The sequence below is a fragment of the Teleopsis dalmanni genome, chromosome 1 (genome assembly GCF_002237135.1).
Source record: "Teleopsis dalmanni isolate 2A chromosome 1, ASM223713v2, whole genome shotgun sequence".
NCBI lineage: Eukaryota > Metazoa > Arthropoda > Insecta > Diptera > Diopsidae > Teleopsis > Teleopsis dalmanni.
In genome coordinates this window covers 21,752,008-21,773,538 of record NC_051846.1, presented here as the reverse complement: position 1 = coordinate 21,773,538, position 21,531 = coordinate 21,752,008, and the positions used below count along the sequence as shown (strand labels likewise).

Here is a 21,531-nt window from a genome sequence, read left to right as displayed (position 1 = left end):
TGTTATCTGACAAAAATTTTATATATTTAATCCAAATTCAATGAAAACAGGAAATTAAAAATTCACAAAAACAATTTTGTTAACAAAATTTTCGTTGCAAAATGTTATTAAATATTACTTTGCGGCCAAAACAGACAAATGTTTGCTAACTTGCCCATAATATAAATTGCAAAAATAATAAAAAATACTCTATATATAGGTATATATTTATTTTATATAAATAATTTTAAATTCTTTGGTTAAGCGCTAGTAAAAAACATAAGTAATAAATTAAAATAAATACTTAACACTTTTATGTTTCACAGGTCAGATCAATTGACCTATTATATTTAAAATAACATTTTTATTTAATCAGAAGTCTGTTATAAATATAACAGTTCAGTAATAAATGTTTTTTAAATGATTTTAGAAATGTACATCTGTCTTATTCTTTCATCGTGTTGTATAAACTTTTTAATTCAATCTCATCATCAAAACCTTTTCAAAACTCATCAAAACCTTTTTAAGTGCATATACCTACTTCTATAGCAGTAATTTCAGCAAATTCGTCTTAACTATTTGCATTCAGAATCAGCTATTAATATATCTATACTTACAAAATTTTGAATTTCAATTGATACGAAACTTCAAACTTAAACATTCAAATTCATTGCAATTATTTAATAAAATTAAAAATGTTTTATGGGAGGTTTTTCATAGAAAATAATTCTTATTATTTAATTTTCCTTTCATTTTGGTTGTCTTATTTTTTTCTTTAATATAATTATTAACAGTATTACTTGTGTCTGTATTCATTAGAGCTGTTCTTGCAATTGGTTTTATTATTATAATGTAGGGATGCATATATGAGAGCATATATCATTGCTATTATTTTCTGTTGTTGTTGTAATATATGTGTATGTGACGATATGAATATAAGTAAATATTAAGTTCTCTTAAATAAAATTTATCATTTTTAGTTTAATTTTGTATTATATATTATGAAAAGCAAAAATAATAATTAAGTTGAAACTAATTTATTAATTAATAAAGAAAATAATTAAATAATTATTATAAGCATTTCGAATTAACTTTTTTAATAATAAAATTTTGTGGATCAATTTGATCAACTATATTTTAATTTTAAATCATATTTAATGTCTAACTTAATTATTTAGATAATTTTTTTTATTGAATATCATTCCTTACTTCTAAGCATTTCGCTATATTATTGTATCATTCTACAAATGTTATTAGCTATAAATTTTAAATACTTATATAATTAATGTTGAACTATTTCTGATATACTAATTAGAAAAAGAAAGCAAGAAACTTTCTTAATTGTTTAGTATTTAATATTACTCAGAGTAGAGTACTTAAATCTAAAACAATTTTTGAAATTTTTCTTTGAAAAAACGTGTATGCTCCATTAAAACAATATATTTAATTAAAAAATTATGCCAGTAAATGCGTCAGCGCTATTAAAAAACTTAATTGCATAAAAGGTGTCTTAAATTTTCTCACAAATTTATTTCTAATTGTTTACATAGAGGCATATATAATTATGCTACCAGCTTCCTTCAACAAGAAAAATTAACATATTTCCCACGTAAGTGAAGACGGCAATAAAATCGCAGCATTTATGTATTCGCAACATACATCGAGTGTATTTTCTTCAACAAGCGAAAAAATTTAACAAAAATTTTATTAAGTAAACAACGGCAAAGACTGCTTAGTAAAAATTTAATAATATTTTTTATATTTTTAAATAATTAATATAAACAGAATATTGTACTAATTCAAAAGTAGAAAATTTATACATATGTATATAAATTATTATTAATGTTTTTTTTGTGTAAAGGATTCGACACAGAAACACGTACTATACTACACTACAGTGTTTGCTATTTTTAAACGACGACATCATTGAGCAAAATGTTATACTATAGAATACTAAAATGAAGTAGCAACAAAAAAATATATAAATTAAAATTATAAGTATCTTTTAAGGTGCAATATTTAAAAAGATTAATTTTTTTAAAAATAAAACGTGATTTGTCTCATTTTCGTATAAAAAATTCAACATAAATCACAGAAAAGCATAGTGAGTTTCGTGAAATTTTAATACTTAAAATTATTTACAATCACTATGATTTTTTATTAACAACGCAAGCGTTGGAATTTCTTTAAAATTATTTATAAATTTTAATATAGCAATAAATTTTTATGTTACAGACATGAAATAACAAAATTCAAAATTTTAGTTTTACATAGTCCGATCTCCAAATAAAACTTGCAATATGTACAAAATTCCATTTAAACAAATTGTTTCAAAATTAAACGTTTCGACCCGTACTTACAGCGAAAGTTCCAGGTACAATTTTTTTAAATATTATCCATTATATTCTGCGTTATGGAAACAAACCAATTCTCTTGAATATGCGTTAGAGAAGCAGAAGGTTTGTCATTATTGTCTGTTAATTTCTTGATAACTCATTCTTTTGATTTTAGGAAATTGTTGAGAAGTTTTGTGATGACTATGATCCTCGAAGAACGGATTTCGTTAAACCAAATTTAATGTTATTGGATCGGCGCTCAATCGTTAAAGCTTTGAAAAAGCTAACATCTCTTGAGAAAAAAATGGAATATTTGCATAAGAAGAACAGACATAAGGAGTAATTACGATCGTTTGGAAAGAAAGACTATTGGTGGTCTCTGCTACTAGTTGGATTATTTAAAACATTGAAGTGTGACGAGTATGTTAGATTTCTTTGTATTAAAATAAAGTGTACTATACAATTGCTGTCACTAGCACACGATAACAGACGATCTCTTAGTCTTTTCAAGAGGAGCATTAGCAGTGGCAATGGCTTTTTTAACTACTGCCCATTAAAAGTAGGTCAAGACTGATTAGCTCAAAGACATTAATAGATTGAGTACGATGCAATAATATTTTCAACTGCGGTTGAAACGTAGTTGGCTAAAAGGATGGATGGATGTCACAATGTGATATATATGATATAATAATGGATAATAATTATGGCAAAGACAATGCAATAAACTTTGACTTGTTTTCAGTGAAAATAAGTAACAACAAAAAATATTGGTTTTATAATGAAAGTTACTTAGATCAATATCTTCCAATAATTATTGAGGTATAACATATAAAAAGAAAGTTTATTAAAATGCGTGTATATACATACGAAGGGTTTTAAAATTTTGTAACATAGAAAATATGATTTTAAACTTATTTGTTTTTTTGTTTTGCTTTATTAAATTTTGCACTATGTCATAATTTTCAAAAAGTTTATTCACAAACGATATTACCTTTCTATTAACTAAGAGTTCTGCTCTCGAAGTTAAACTTTCAACTTTGAAAGTATTTTTTAGTATGTTTTACTTCAGATTCCGTAAATAAGGAGAATTCATAAGTTTTAGCCAAGAAAACTTTTTTTGAAAGTTACGATATTGGATTTAATTATTTTCGAGGAATAAAACACGTATATTTACAGCCACTACTTTTCCATCACACAGCACAGTATCTTTCAGTATATTCTTTTCATTATTATTTCTTCTTTGATCTCTGGAGTTCAGTGGCAATTTTCCTGGATTTACTAGTTTGTGTATCAATAGACACTTAAATAATCTAACATCGCTAAGTCGATTCAACGTATGCTGATCAAAAGTATGTATAGAATATATTTTACCAAAGATTCTTACTGAGCTATAAACGTTTCGACAAAGTTAATATACTCCTTAGCTGCAACTGTGTGAACTGTATATAAAAATATACTAATATTAAATAATTAGGAGAAAAAAAAAATTTCTGACTTTCGGAAAGGAAAGTTTTAACTTATTCAGGGTGTAAAACTATTTATAACTTACTGTTTATATTTAATATAAGATATCACTACATACAAAAGAAAACTATTAGATTCCCTCTATAGTTATAATAAACGTTTATTAAATTGTCCTTATGCACTTTATATACATTCTATAGTAAACTTTCTCTAATCAACGGTTTAATATCCCGGCAATTTTTCCTTAAAATCACTCTCTCATGTTACTACATGTATATCAAAATTTCATTTATGGGCTTTAGAACACTGAACTAAACAGGTTGATAGTCACCTAAACTTTTTATTTCTAGTTTAATATTCAATCAATTCTTCTTTTAATGGCTTATTCTTATTGTATGTTTTTAAGACTTTACTTATAGGTTTTTTTTCTAATTTGTTGCATCAACAATAATATAAATTGTATTGTTAATTTTTTTTCTAGTTTTCTATCAGAACAATTTTTATGCAAATGAGAAAAGTTTTAATAATATACTTTTATGCACTTATCATAAAATTTCCACGGTGATTATAATTTCAATATTATTTCGATTACTACATTGTTCCAATACAATTATTCGTTTTTTCTTATTTTTTCAAATTATACTAATTTAAACCAGCTTATGTTATAGAAAACAATTTATTTGAGTGATTAAGCTTAGAGCCAAAAAATCAAGTCACTAAATTGCAGACAAACTTGAAATAATTTTTCGTATTATTTTATATAAAAGTTGTTTTAAAAATTGTATTTACATCAAATGTGAGTAGAATAATATAAATTCAAAGTGTGCACAGAATATTTATAATCAAGGTATTTTTTCATCCAATTTTATTTACTATTTAACCTACAGTAGAGTATTGAAAGAATTGATCTTCCATTTTCATCAGACATATATTACAAAACTAAATGTTTTACAGTTCTAGTGTCATTATAAATATGGAAGAGATAAAGATGAGAATAATTCAGATAGAGAGGCGCTATGGACATCGTTTTACTGAAAGTGAATCTTGTTTGTCGGTTGTAGTATACTATGTAATTTTGTCTATCTCTAGCATTAACATTGTAACAACCATTACATTATTTAACATATTGCTGAAATAATATCGATGCTCCGGACTAAGATGGTAGAATGTTTTTCCAAAAACTTTTTAAGAAGGCAGCATCTCATAAAATAGAAAAATCAAGAAATGTGAATTTTACTCCCATCTCAAATACTGTTCGTTTCTTTTAAAAATAAATATAAACTATTTTTTAATTATAATCATTACCAACAACAAATATTATTTCCGCACTATAGATAGTTAGTTAACTCTTATCTTAATGTAAGGTTTATCAAAATAAAAAAACTTAACATGCGAACATAATCTATTCAATGTCATTTTCTGATGACGTTAAACTTCAATTAACAAATTAATCACAATAAATATCTATTAATATACTTGTAACTTTAAATAGTAAATATTTTGGCTTTAATAATTTGGATACTTACTAAATTATTCTAACTTTACATTATATTTTAGTTGTAACTCTAATAATAAATTTTTTATTTTATTTTATTTTTTTTTAATTAGTAATAAATGATTCATATTATTAAGATTTTTTTTTTTTCAATAAAATTTAATATTTAAATATATTTTTTTATGCAAATCTAATCGTGATGCATATTGTATAATTAAATAAATATCATTAGTATATTCAAAAATGTATTTCAATAAATTTTCCATCAAATTAATGTTTTTTTATAAATTATTTATACATAAAAACAAGTTCAATTTAAAAATGTTTGTAGGTTGTTTGTCTCGCCGGATATAATAACAGAATTGTAGGTATTTAATATAAGTAGACAAACAGTCTTCTTATTTTTATATTAACAACACATATATATATATATATATATAATATAAAAATTATATACTTATATACCTTAAATATAAACAACTAAAACCTTATTAAGAATATTTATATTAACAACACATATATATATATAATACAAAAATTATATACTTATATACCTTCAATATAAACAACTAAAACCTTATTAAGAATATTTATATTAACAACACATGTATATATATAATATAAAAATTATATACTTATATACCTTAAATATAAACAACAAAAACTTTATTAAGAATACTAAATTCATTTTATGTTCAATATTCGTATACTTAAATTCATTGAACTACGTCGCTTTTACTTGTTAATCCCTGTGAGATATATAGAGAAAAATACAAAGGTCTTCGGATATATTATAGCATAGCAGACGTAGTATCTTTACCTGTATCTCTTGTTGGTACTTATATAAAATTTAAAGCATATATTTTAAAATAAAATGTTAAAACGTAATTTTATCGCTTAAAATGTATATTTTGAACACATGTGCGAATTCTTTGCAAACATAAATTAAACATAAAATTTTAACAAAATATTTAAAAATATTGTTAATAAAAAATTTAATGTTAATTTACGCATATCTGTAATTGATTTATATTTTATATCTATATATAAAGTATACAAAAATTAAGACTTAAATTTATTTATTATTAAGATATATTCTTTTCTCGCGTATTAATGCCCTTACAGCTATATATATATTTAATTATATGTATATGGAAAGAGTTTAAAAATTCATTTCCTTTTAATTTTATGATAAGCATTAAAATATATTTTTAAATATATACGTACATGCAAGAACAATGAATAACTAAATATAATAATAATACATAATATGCACTTCATATGCATGCGACATGCATTGATAATAGGCAGCGGAGCAACCTCCAATGTTATAGCATTGTGTGCTGCCTTAGTTGTCTACCCAGTCTACAACCCTAGTAAGTTATAACATATCGTAATAAATTATATTCTACATATATATATCTATATGTATATATTATAGTGAAGAAATCTTAAAACTTAATTTCCCGCACTTCACCATGAAAATACAATTTCCGTCCGGTTCTTTATTTTTTTATTATTTAATATTAAAGTGTTTTCTGCTTATTCATATAAATTTCTGTTGCTATTGAAATATGTCGTCTACTGTTGTGTTACTGCTGCCGTTTGCATTGTGTATTTCATAAATATTAAATTTTTTTTATAAGCTACATAGTTCGTATATACTCTGTTTCTCATAATTAATTGTTAATTGCTGCATGTAAATTTATATGCTTATATATGAACTTTTTTTATTAAATAATATATAATATGAATTCAATTGCTCTTAATGAATCATATTAGCATATAAAAGATTTATAAAGTTAGAATTTTGAATAAAATATTAATGTTTTTTAATTATAAAGATTGCGAATTATATTAATTTTGCTTTATTAATATTGCTTTCTTCATTTTAAGAATAATTTATTATTCTCTAGACTTGATTAATATTTAATTAACTTATTTATGTTTTTTATATAAGTGTTCATATATTTTTATTAAATATTTTACCACAGAACCTAAGAAAATTTTCGTGTAGTAATTTTTTCAATCAGATTTCAATGAACAAATTTATCTATATGTAAATTGTAACTCAGAAAAATGTGGGAGTTACAGCTGTATACAAAACTACAATTTGTTATAATCAACTTCACATTGTTAAGGCATGTCATATACCTTTTTGCCGTATTTTTTTTTCATTGTTGCATCTTCTATGAAGGAAATTAAAAAAAAAAACATTAAAAAAATATAATAATATTTATGTCCTTTAGTACTGACTTTAAAACCTTCAAAATCAAGTTTAGTAATTACCAGCAGAATAACACCAACTCATAACAACAATTAGCACCAGAAACAGCAGCAACAATGGTATTGAGTTATTGTGCTGCATGCAATTAATAGGAGGGGTCCAGTGAATTGTCGACATGTTGCAGCACTTCATTGTTACTAAAAACATGCAATTTGATACATTATTGTTAAAAATTGACTTCTATAAAGGGAATGTAAAGTACATTGTATGTAAATATTTGGAAATAAAAAAAAATATGTTTGCTAGCTTTATATTTAAAATTTGTTTTTGTAAAGTTGCTGACATAGTGTTTTTATTCCTATTAATTTTTTACTTTTGTTTATATTAAAAAGTAGAAAATTAAATTTCAGTTAATTTTATATTTTATTAAACCATATAAAACTGCTCAACGAGAGACATACTGGCCTTAATTCATAAGGCGTAATATTTTCTGTTCGGTTAGTGAAAATTTTAGTACGACATGTCTTCGTAAGCACTTCGATTTCTGTTCCAACTATATGACAACTTTCACTTAATAGTGTGGAACTTTAAATTACAATATTTTAGAATCTGATCTAAATCAGTATATATGGGTAGTATATGGGTAGAATATTAGTATTTACTAAAATTCGTTGTCAAACTGCGCCACTTGGGAAATTGAAATCCTGTCAGATGTGTATTCAAAAAAAAAACAATTATATGGTGTAAAATTTTTATTAATTTTGTAACAAAGAAATTTATAATAAAATTAAATAAATTTATAGTAAAATAATTAAGATATAAGTACTAAAGATTTTTGAAGTTTTACGCTCAATTATGAAGCGATAATATTGTTTCAAATTTATGAAGAATATTTTCAAATGTAAACCGTAAAATACCTTCACTTTGTTGTCCTAATCGTTTTAAGTTAATTACTAATGTCAATCTATAGATGATATCGAGCTGTCATCAACATTGAGCTAATTTTAATATCCATTTATCGTTGATATCGATCAGTCGTTCAGATCTTTGAGACTTAAACCCAGAAGTCGTTCAAATCGATCTAGCAATGATATTATTTGTAGATAATGAGGGTTATCTATTTTTAATATCAAACGATCGTTTAGATCTGTAGTTTATCGTTGATATCGATTAGTCGTTCAGATCTTTGAGACAAGTCGTTCAAATCGATCTAACAATGATATTATTTGTAGATAATGAGGGTTATTTGTTTTTAATATCAACCGATTGTTTACATTTGTACTTTAATATATGATATTTATCTGTCTATAAACAATTTCTCGATGATTGATTGATATATCTAATGATACCAATCTATGCATGATATCTATTAATAAAATTTATGAAATATAAATAAATCTTCCAATATTTGACTTTCTTCTTGAGCCTATAGTAATGTTGGCTCTGTATAGTATTTGGTTTTAAGATTGGTGTTTTGTTCAAAAAAATATTTATAAATTTATAAAATGATATATACATTTAGTAATATACAAAAATTCATAAAATTTTTATTTATAATTTTAGACACATTTTAATTATATACGCATACGATTAATTTACGTTTAATATATTTATTAATATATTTTTTTACTTTCATTACAGGTTTGTTGGCTTAAAACTTTCTATGATCGCTTTAATGGTTTCATAGCTTTCAAGCAGTTTAGGATAAATTCACGATCAAGTATTACTTATTTTAAATAATTAAAAAAGATTATTAAAAACATTTTTTAGTGCTTACTATATTTATTCATTTAAAACCATTTTTTGAAATATTACAAAATATTATTCAAACGTTTATTTCAACGTAGTTTGTAATCAATTATTTTCTTGATACGCATCGCGCTGCACATAATTTTTTTTTAAATAAGATTTTTACTCATAACATTTGCAATAGACCTGAAATAATAAAAGCCTATAATAATCGTTATTATGAAATGCGCAGAGTATTGAATAAATTTTTTATTAGCCATAAAAGTTAAAACAATAATAATATGTTCAAACCTATCAAGCAACAAAAATGTTTGAATTTAACAAAACTTTTATATATAGTAAAATTCTTATAAAGAAAAAACGAATTGATTGTTTTTTATCTTTAAATATCTTTTGGAAAGTTATTTTTTTTTATTAAATAGGCATTTTTTTTTCTTACTAATTCGGTTGTTGTATATATTAATTCTAACTGCATAAATATGACTACATGTCTAATTATGCAAAATAGTTTTCATTTATATGTAATTTGATAGATCAAATAAGTTCCATATAGGTTTAGGTAACGAAAACTATCGTATTTATTGAAATAAAGAGCGTCAGAATTGCATAGTCTAAACCATTCAGTCAAAAATCTTGCAATTTTTTTAAAATGGTTTTAATATCTTTATTTTTAGTCCATTTAAAGTTCTTTAATATGATTTCAAATTCATTTTATTTGTTTAAAATATTGATATTCTTCCAAATTTATGTAAAATTTTGTTTATCTCAGTTTTCTTAAATTAAAATCTTTTTATCTCGTGAACATTTTTTTGTAAAACGATTTTCCTTCAATCATCCACGATTTTACATTAATGATCTTTCGAATCAAGAAGAGTACTGTTCAATGAAAATCAACTTTGAACTACTATAATTTTTAATATATCAAATTAAAATAAGTTATTAAAATATCAAGGGGAAGGAAATAATGGACTGAAATATATATAAGTTGAGCTACAATTTTGTGCTGATATTGTTACTATTTTATTGACTATGTGTTTCTACTTTACATTACTTTGACGACATGTATCAAAGTAAATAATAAAAATATATTCTCTCTTATACCATTTTTTTCTTCTGGGCCAAGAAATCACTTCCTGCATTCATTGTATTTTGTTAGATACACCCTGTATACTGAAAATTTGCTTAAAAGCAATTGTTTTTGTATGGAAGAAATTTTTCTGATGAACTGCTATATTTTTAATATTGTGTTTTTTACATGTACATAATTATTTTTAATTACTTGCCATTAAAATATAATATTATAACTTTATATTGTTGGTCACGACTAATGATTAAATAATTACTGATATATCGTTTTTTGATTTTTTTTTGTATTTTTGAAACAATTTTTTTAAATGATTTTTTTTATTGACTAATTGCGCTATTAATACTGACATTAATTACAACAATGAACTCCCAAATTAACTGACTTCAGCCCAATCAAGAAACACCCAAGACATTCAACTATAAAAAACTTAAAATGTACTATTTCTTCATATTTTAAATGAAAACATATTTTAAAGGTATTTCGTAAGGCGTAAGTACGAGTTTATTAAGTTAATTTTCATTTCAACTTACAACGTTGATCAACTGCAATGTATCTTGTCGTTGCTAGAGTACAGAGTGCTTTTTATTGTTATTAAAACTCAACTATGCTTGGCATCCATGAAAGAAATACATAATAAATTTATTTTCAAAAAAGCTACGTTGGTGACCCCCAAAGGCCAATTTCACTTAATCACAAACAACTTCTGTGTAGCATACTATATATCTCTGTAACTTTCAAGATAGACAAGACGGCATAAGATATAACAATTTAATATATACCCTTCGTTTGAAGTTGTTATAAACAAAAATAAAATATTTTGTGTGCGCCTTTGCTAGATACATTTGAGTTAGTTTGCTGCTATTGTTATTTTCAAAAAAATTGAATATATAGCAAAGGAGGGTATTCTATAGTTGTTAACGACCACTTAAAATTTCGTTCGTTTTTTTTTTGTTTAGGAAAGTTTTGTAATGCATAAAATTATGATATTTATAAAGTACTTCAGACAACAGATACAACCAAAATCAAAGAAGAATGGCATGTGTCTGTCTGTAGGCTTGTTTATCTCATTGTCAATTTGTAAACAAAAATTTTATTTTAAATTATACAACGGTTGACCATAATTTGATGTGCCTTGCCTTTGCTTAGAGATAGTATGAAGGAGTAGATGCATAACTTGACAACATTCTTAAGCTCATTAAGCGTTAATAAAACGATTGTTTGTGTAGTTACTCTTGGTTTTATTGCATATAATTTCAAATAAAATTGTTGTAAAAAATATATGTTGATTTAACTAACAAATTGCTAGAAACATGCAATTAAAGTTTATTGAATTATGCATTTATGTATCTGCAAGTTGAAGTTTTTGTTTATGTATGTGGGAGTGAGTGCTAATTTATACGACTAACACATGCAATAATATTATTTAAAAATAAAAAATTAAATAAAATTATTTTCACTTTCTAAACTAAAGTTTTCAATATATTTTTTTCTAAATACTTTTTTTATATGATTATTTGAAATTATTTTTTTGCTACTTTATTGACTGTACATATGGGTTAATAACCCTAATTTAATTTTGTCAAATAATTTTCACCTCAATTTCTTTTTTCTTTTTGAAAATACGTTAAATATGAATATTATTATGTGTCAAATAATATTTTACTACAAATCATAAATTTTATGTATAAAAAATATTCATGTCAATGTTTATGAAAACAATATTTTTTTATACTTCATAAAAAGTACTTCATTATTTGGATTTCATATACTGCACTAAGTTTACTCATGTTGAAAAATCTTATAAACTTTTCAAACACTTAGAGAAAAATTTAATTGAATGAATCAAAGTAAATTACTCTTTTATTATGAGGTCTTTCTTTATGTATAAACATTCTAGTAATTGAATTTGTTAAAGAATATTAATTCTATTTAAAAACTCAAGATATTTAATATTATTTTATTACTTTGAATTTCTCGAAGTTTAAAATTTATTTTATTAAAATGTGTGATGTATTGAATATATTATTAAATGTCGAAAAATATGTAAAAATAATGGCATATTTTTATATTATATATCATTTTTTTTTAGTTACTTTATTTATAAACTCAATTTTTTTCAATTTATTTTATTATTTTTCCTTGCTCAATGTCTAAAATTTATTTTATTAACATTTTTTATATATAAAAAATATAAAATGTTTCCTATTTAACATTTCATATATTTTGTATATCCAGAATATATAAAACTTATAATATATGGAATATATTATAAACACTTAAAAGTTATATGTGCAGAATATTTTATACATTTAAAAGTTATAATATGTAAAGTATATTTTATATATTTAAGAATTATAATATATGTAGCATATTTTATATATATAAAAATTATTATTTGTGGAGTATATTTTATATATATAAAAATTTAATATGTAGCGTATATTCCATATATCTAAAAATATAAACATATTATTATATATATTAATTGTAATATATTTTTAAATTGTACACAAAAACTCAAGCAAATAATCAAAAACTGTGAAACTTTAAAAAGAATCTTTGTTGTAACAAATATCAATTTGTATTATTGTCAAAATTATTTTTAGTTAGTTATGTGATTTCAATCTGTGATAAAATATTATGTGTATGAAATATATATAGAGTAATTTTTATATATCTAAAAATTATAACTTACTTTAATAGTTATGTATTTTTAAATTATATATAAAAAGTCAAAACTGTGTAAATAAATAATCAAAAGCAGTGAACTTTTAAAACTAAATTAATATTAAACTTTTTATTTAATATTTTATTTGTTGCAACAATGAGTTTTTACACAATGTAAAATATGTGTTAATTTATGATTTGATTTACATTTTTATTATTTTTTTTTTTGTTTCTCTTAAATATAAAAATTAGTTAAGTAAATTTTCAATTTATATGTAGAGTAAATATATATCACAATAAGAAATGTATAGAAAATATTTAAATATTCTCACTTGATTGTTAATTGGCTAAATTGATTGGAATGTTAAAAGCATGGAATGCGGGCTCAATTTTACATCTACTCACTGACATTGTTTTATATGTTGCACATTAATAAAAATTTGAATGCTACAATTTTATGTAACATTGGGACGGAATGAAAAGTTTACAATTGTGAAAATATTTAACAAAAATGCAACAAAAAATAAAAATAAAAAAAAAACATCAGTTACCAGATAACAGTAGGCATAGGAAGATTTAGCCATTAACCTTTACGCTCTCTTCACGAATAGTTTAACTACTAATGCTTGTAATACACTTCTGAAGCAAAATTTTTGAAAATTATTATTTTTATTTTAACTATTTTATGTACTATAAAATAATAATATTACAGGTTAACGTAACCGGCGAGTATTTCACTATTCTAAATACATATAAAATTTTATATCCCTTTTTAATTTTGATTTATTTTTATTATGAACCTCCTAATAAATAGTCTTCACACATATGCTTTAATTATTGATTTTAATGAAGTTCAGCTGAGTAACGAAATACTTTTAGCAAGAAATGAGTTAATTATCACTTATGAGCCATGCTTTCAAAAATTAATCACTATTTTCAACGTAATTCGCCTCTTCAACGTTATGCCAAAAGCTTAATAATAAATTTCATAGATACAAAACAATTTTCACGTTAATGATTACACTAATAATAGGTTACTTCCTTACCTTCAAACTTCATACTCTTGTTTACAATCACATTCCCACTTTTCGGAGAGCAATCAACAATACAGAATAATTCATTTTTTATTTATTATACTTTATCGTACATTTGTTGTATGTACAAATTTAAAAAAATTTGTTATGAAATTTTAAAAATCACCTTGAAATTGTCTGAACTTGAACTTTTCTGACTGTGCTGTATTGCTAAGCTTAATTTAATCTTGGCGCATTTGTACTCGTCATATATGCACCTCCACGGATTTAGATACTCAACAGCGTGCCCTTAACAGTAGAACGCTAAGTATTAAACCTGTTGCCAGTAAAATACCCAACCGAAATGAACAATTTGAATACTGAATTATAACGTAAAATAAGTTGTAATATACCATATATTAAGTAGAAAGTAAATGTCATCATAATAAGTGGGCATATACAGTAAAGCATGGAGGAAATATCATTGTTGTCATTAACTGGTAAATGACTTGATTCAGCATTTTGCCACATGTTACTACAATCTGCAAAGCGTATACGACGAGTGAGTATTTAAATAATCATAAATCCCTGTAAATATCATAATATATACACAAATACTCGTAAATTATTAAATACAGTAATAAAGTAGAATAAATAAATAAATAAAAGTTATTTAACCCACAAATACCTCATAAAACATTAATAAGTATACGGACACACTGAACTCAATTACACACACGTTTTATTTTTTAAAAATACAAAGATACAATTTTACAGCACATCATATTACTAATAGAAAAATAATAGAAAATAATCATGCTGGAATTAATGATATTATGATGATACCTACCACCAGTCATGTTTATAATGATGAGAATTATGTGACAAAAGTTTTAAAAATACTAAAGAGGAAGCATTAAATTACAGTTTTTCAATTTTTTATATTATCTTCTATATCTTCTATATTTGTGCATATATTCCTATTTGTTACTTTGTAACTATGTGTGTAATAAGTAATTCTAAATACAGGAAACACTTGTTGCTTTTAGCCATGCCGGACTGCTGTCTGATGACTGAATGACTGCACAATGCTAATAGCACAGCACGGAACTACTATTTTTACTGTTTTGTGGTAGCAGTTTGTGTTATGAATACTTTATTTGATATAGAAAAAAATAAAATGAAAAACAAATAAAACAATTTTCTTTGGCATTACTTTACCATACGGTACTAAGCAGCACAATTTATATATCCATTTATAAGATTAATGAAATTTTTGTCAATGAATTTCTGTATGCTTGTGCATTGAATTTTCAAATGCTGGTTAAATTGAATAAAAAATAATTTTTATCGTAATAAATTATGTATATTAAAGCATATATAAAGCACTTATAAATTTCTATAACATATTTAATCTTATCAAACATTTTTATGGCACTCACTAATGACGTCTTAGATTTTTATAATTATTGTTTAAGTTACTTTGCTTTATTATTTAAGGGATTTTCCGTTTTCGAGTTAGACATAGACAGTCTAATACACAGATAGGCAAACTAGTATGCAAATTATAGCCGGTTAGAGAGGTAGTTATGGTCTCTAGTATAAGCGGTAAATGCATTTAGTGTCATGGCCTGTGCAGCAAGTGCTTTTACACTCGCTTGAAGTGCTCCACGTGAATTTGCACAATTCATATTTTTTTGTATTTACTTGATAACCTTGATAAATTACTTACTTAACAGCTAAGTAACTTTTTTTCAATATCTTAATTTTTTATTATATTTTTTTTTTTTTTTTTTGTTTGTGGTTATAGCAATAAAATAAACCCAGTATATTGTTGTATTGTTAACCACTTTGAGTAAAGTTATACAATAGGGTACAGAAGCAAAGTATTGCAAAATATTAATGACAAATTTTCTCAGCTACCGATATTTCCACATATAATACAAAAAATCTTATTAGAAATTTTATATTCTCGCAAATTTCAATACTTTAATACATTGTGGTTTATTCTAAATTAATTTAATTTTATTTATAAGAAATAAAAATTTTTTTTCAAGTCTTATCTACGTCGCAGTTAATTTTAAAATATTGAAAATAATAATAAATTTAAAACTAATTGATAATATGTATTTTTTTTTTTTTTTTAAATTATTAGACAGTGAATAACCTTCTAAAGTTCTAGTAAAGTTCATTTCCAGACTACCAATTATGTAGCTGTCGAAAAAATCATTGAGCAATCGAAATTTGTAAAATGTTAAATTACATTTATTTATTTTCTTTATTTTTTTTTTGCTTTATGATATGTAATAGTCTGGCATATTATATATGTACATATTTGTTGATAGCGTAATAGTTTGAACTTATATTGGGATAATAAATTTCAACAGTTTATTTCTTATAATTTAAGAAGATTATAATTTGAATAAATATAAATTAGCTTTTTACTGTCTGAGATAATACAATATATTAAGCGAAATATAGTATATTATAGACGATAATTTTTTCACAAAAATTTCATAAAGTTATCAGCAAATTTTCAAATAAGTTAAGTTTTTGAACTTTGTTAAGAGAAAATAAAATTAATTGAGTGAATTTAAAAAAAAAAATTTAATTAAATCATATATAGCACAATTACGATTTCAGAGGCGCCCCAATTTGACGACGGTTTTTATTTGTAAAGTTTGCTATACTGAACAACTTCTTCCACTAAACATTTTGTTCTCGAGCTTATTATGCTCTGAAATTTTAAAATTGTTATGCTTTTCATATATTAATAAAATAATACTTAAATTAATTTTTAATTAAAAATTTGATGGATACGAAAGATAATGAATCTTCGGGAGAAAACTAGAGTTATAGTGAGACAATTTATATTTACAATTTTTAAAAGCAAAAATTCAATTTTTACTAAACCGAATTCTTTGACAAAGCGTACAGCTGTTTCGGATAACGTCAAATGTTCAGCATTAGTGATCTATTGATTTAATTTTTTTTTATACAGCATGTGTGGGAAATTGATTCCTGTCGTATTTTACTTAAATTACTTGCATTCTACAAGTCTGATTAAAGAGTTTTGCGTATGATCTGATTCTGCAGTCACTTTAGTGAATCGTGGATATAAAGACAACTATATATTTTTTAAATAAGGTAGGCGTAAAATTCCGTTTAAATATTTTGTTTTTAAAACGTATTGTGTCTACGGACTAATAAAATTGCTCGCGGACAAAGACTGCTCCCGTGTTTTGCCTATAATATAAATTTTTGGACCGAAACAATTCAGGCAATTCATGAACGATACTCCTGTGATACTGCTATTCGTCTATAAAGATTCACTGCTCCCAATTAATAACTTATTTTAAAGAGCATTTTTATGCATCAGATGTGTTTAGTAAACAACTCACTTCATTTATTTCATATTTCAAGTAATCAATGATTCAAAATCCATTCGGTTTAAGTCTTATATACGAGAATACAACCCAGCAACTACTAATGCACAAGAACAAAGAGAAAAACATTATGACTCTGTATTAATACAGCAAATTAGACTATTCAAACTATTAGATTCGTGCATTCAGTAATTCACAATCTATTCATTTGCTCACTTTTCTAATTAAGAGTAGTTCTTAGTGTTAACAACAGAATACGTTTTTGTATGTATTAATTAAAGGTAATATTTAGCTAACAAATTCATTCCATATCTAAACTATTTTTATATTTTTGATATTTAAAATATCTATCGGCTTTAAAAACCTATACTGTATATATTTGTATCTTTGAAAAAATTTTTAAAACTTTTATGTGGCATCCATCCATAAAGCCACATACAAAGTGTTGTGTTGTTACAGGCTATATCTCCTGCAGTCTACAACAAATTTAAACTCAGTGGTTACGAATGCATTTATGGCTCTTATCGTTTTAATGGGTTTTTATGTACTTTAATGGTTAAAATTACTAAAAAAAAAAATATATAAAGTCAAAGACTTAATGCTATTCTAGTTTAAATTATTTTATCATCGCAGTAAATAAATAATACCACACGTAATTAAGTAGCGGGAGAAATTCAATATTATCAAAAATATAAATTCGTATGTTTTTCTTAACCTCTGAGATTTCTATAAATAATTTTACTTATATAGACAATAAAAGCTTCAATTAACTTGCTATTAGGTTCATTGAAAATGAATTTATGAATTTTGTTTTCTCCACTTTTTTTCGGTCAATGATTAGTTAAAGTATCAATGTTCAAGTAAAATGAAGCGGAAGAAAATATTTCAATAATTTTTTTTATTGATAAGATAAAATCAACAAATTATGCATGCATGAAAATAAAACAAATTAAATGAAAAATTTGCAGATAAGAATAAATTTAAGTGCACAATGAAAATAGTCGCTCTAAAATAAAGCAAGATATTTTACATTTTTTAAAAGAAATTTTAAAATGTTTTTATTAGCTTCCTTACAAACATTATATCTTAAATAGCTAAAACAAAACTGTATCAATGTTCAAATATTTTTCAACTCATCTTAATATAAATTTATAATATGTACATTTAAATATTTTCAATGTCATTGGAGAAGCTCATTTCTAGATTTGCATTCATGATGTCATTTCCTCTAAATATTATCATAGCAAAAATAAACACACAAAGCAGAGTAAAAGATAATAAACCAGTCTTGCAGAATTTCAAGATACTGACATGGTTTGTTTTAATGAATTATTAACTGTATATTTCAATAAAAATACTTAAAACATACTTTTCTTTCTTATTTGTTTATTAAATATTAATAGATAGATTTTTATATTGAAATGTGTAACCCAAATAAAATCGTTTACTATTTGTTATTTGATAGCTTAAAAAGTAATAAAATAAAATAAATAATATTTGAGATACAATTACTTTATTATTTTTATATATGTCAGATATACATATTGATGAGTTATACATTTTCGTTACTTAATTCAGTTCGGAGCCATGTTCATTTTCTTTGTTGAAACTGAATCCGTTAATAAAAAATTGAAGAAAATAAGCAAAAGTAGATTACAAATATATTTAAAAATGTTTGAATATATTAAAAAATAAAGATAATACTGTATTCGCACATTAATAATGACCTACTAAAGACTGTCTATAACATAGGTCACACATTTTAATATATTCATTATTATCTCAGTTTTACATAATGTTACTTTTGGTTTTATTTGAATATAAATAGAATGAATGATTTATTATTTTTGGTTTATTATAGATTTGCATTTGATAAACGTGCTTCTGTCAGTTTTTAACTAATTTTTATTTAAAATTTTTGGTATTATTTTACATATTTTACAAAATTTCTTTTAAATTAACTACAAAATGTTGCATGTATTTACAAAACTTTCCAAGTGTAAATTGCAATGAAGCGTCAAATTCACTCATTAAACTATTTTGCTGTTTAGATACATTTTTGCAAATTCGTGCATTTTAATTTATTTTCTACCTATAAATATGAGTATTACATTTTTAAAATAATATTTTGATTTAAAAATGATTAAAACCATGTAGTGTACTCATATTCATACACAAATTATAGTTTATCTTTTTTTTTTTGTGAATATTCTGTTATTTTTATTTATTTTTTTTTTTCGTTTGTAATGCTCAGTAATTTGGATTATTTTGTTCCATTGCTAATTTTATAGTAATTTTATTTAATTATATAAAATTATATGTTAGACAATTGTTTGACTCCATTCTTAGTTTTTCTCTCTCTTTTTTTTTAAATTGTCAAAATTATATTATTCTTATACTATAATTTAAAAATCGTGCATGTACTTTTTTGCTGTTAACATGAACTTCACAACATATTATATACATACATATGTGCAAGTATATATATTTAAATGTATTTAGAATTACTAAAGTACTTTAATTTATTTTGATAAAATAAAATTTCACAATCTTTAAGTTTCTTAAATGAAGGTATATTGCCTTTCAAGCACAATTTATTTATGATTAAGTAGATGAGGAATTATATGTCCGTCATTTGATCAAAACAATGAGACAGATGCTGGTATGTTATCCGTGTTTGTAATTCAGATTTGTCATAGTATTCCATATACATTTGTTATTAAAGGTTAGAGTAAGAATGCATAATAACACGATGTAATAGACTTTTATTCATGCAAGTTAAGTTCTAAAATATGACGGGTTAAGAATACCACCACAGTAGGTCTCTGCTCATCGTAAGAGGCGTCTAAAAGAGAAAACGCACAGACTAAAGTAGACAAAAGCAGTAGAATATAGAATAACGTCGTTGCGCACAGGTCGAAGCAGCTTGCTTCAGTTCCTGATAAGTTGATCCCTATGCTAGCAGGCCAAATCTGAACTCCATTAAAACAGGTTATTGGAGTTTTGATAATGCAATTGTAACTCTTTGACTACCGTCTTCCGTTTTGAACCCATCAATGTATCATGTATATGAAGTCTTTCTTATCTTTTATACCTAGAGTGAGAATATTCCAGACTTTATATTCTATGTGCAACAACTATCTTACAAGAAGTTTGTATCTAAACTTTATGATGTTCAGCGATATAAAACTGACTACTGAGAATGTGTCTCTATGCATAGGTACAAGTTTGACATTGAAACTTATTTGTAGGTAAGCAATAGTTGTGCTTCATTGAGTATCACTTCGATAATCTTGGTTCTTGAAGTTATCTTATTATCTATTATTTGATACTTATTTTAAAATAATAATGTCTCATTATGCCTATTGGAAAATGCACTTATTTCGAATATCAAAAGCAAATCTGTTTTAAAACCAAGTGTATCTAGTACAATGCATATTATTCGAATAAGTGCCTCAAAACAAATTCTATATTTTAACATATTGATGCAAAATAAAGAACTTAAGTTATTTTTTGTTACATATTTTGTTTAACTTTCCTTAAATAAAAACATAACTTTTACTGTGTATATAGTGCAGAAAAATTTCACTATAAATTGAAATGAAAGTAATTTTGCGCATAGTTTATTCATAACTGTCGTTACATATTGATAAAAAAATCAAAAAAGAAACAACGTATCTCAAAATATAGTTGTTTAAAAAAACAGGAAATTGTCTATTGAACATTTTAACTTGTTTACCGCAACTGTCACATTTTCATATTTGGTTTATGAAAAATGCAACTTGTGGCACGCATGCGCGTTGGCATACCACAAAGCAAGCATGGCGAAGAATTTTAATAGATTCACTGGCGATACGGTACGGTACCATTTTTCAAAAAACAATATTTACCCTAGTTTAATGTGACAATATTAGTAGAATTTATATAAAAAAGAAATGATGGTTTCATGATGTATGCGCCCCTCCGCCTCTCTGCTTGTACGTACGTAACTTGTTGTGGAAAAGTGCATTTTCAATTTCACATAATTTTCCAAGTATGTTTAACTCTTTTATATTAAAAATGTAATATAAGTAAAGTAAAACAAGTTTCTAATACAAATTTATTTCGTTTTTTTTATACATTTTTAGC

At 24.1% G+C, this 21,531-nt stretch overlaps 2 protein-coding genes across 2 annotated transcripts in view; one reads left to right on the top strand and one right to left on the bottom strand.

Annotated features, from left to right (window-relative positions):
- The window catches only part of LOC119678043 (uncharacterized protein PB18E9.04c-like), a 233,893-nt gene that overhangs the window by 131,642 nt on the left and 80,720 nt on the right, over positions 1-21,531 (bottom strand). The window lies entirely within an intron of this gene.
- On the top strand, positions 2,222-2,658 carry LOC119678032. Its single transcript, XM_038089673.1, has 2 exons — positions 2,222-2,438; positions 2,491-2,658. Exons 1-2 carry the CDS (start codon positions 2,280-2,282, stop codon positions 2,656-2,658), a joined length of 327 nt encoding a protein of 108 aa, XP_037945601.1. The 5' UTR covers positions 2,222-2,279.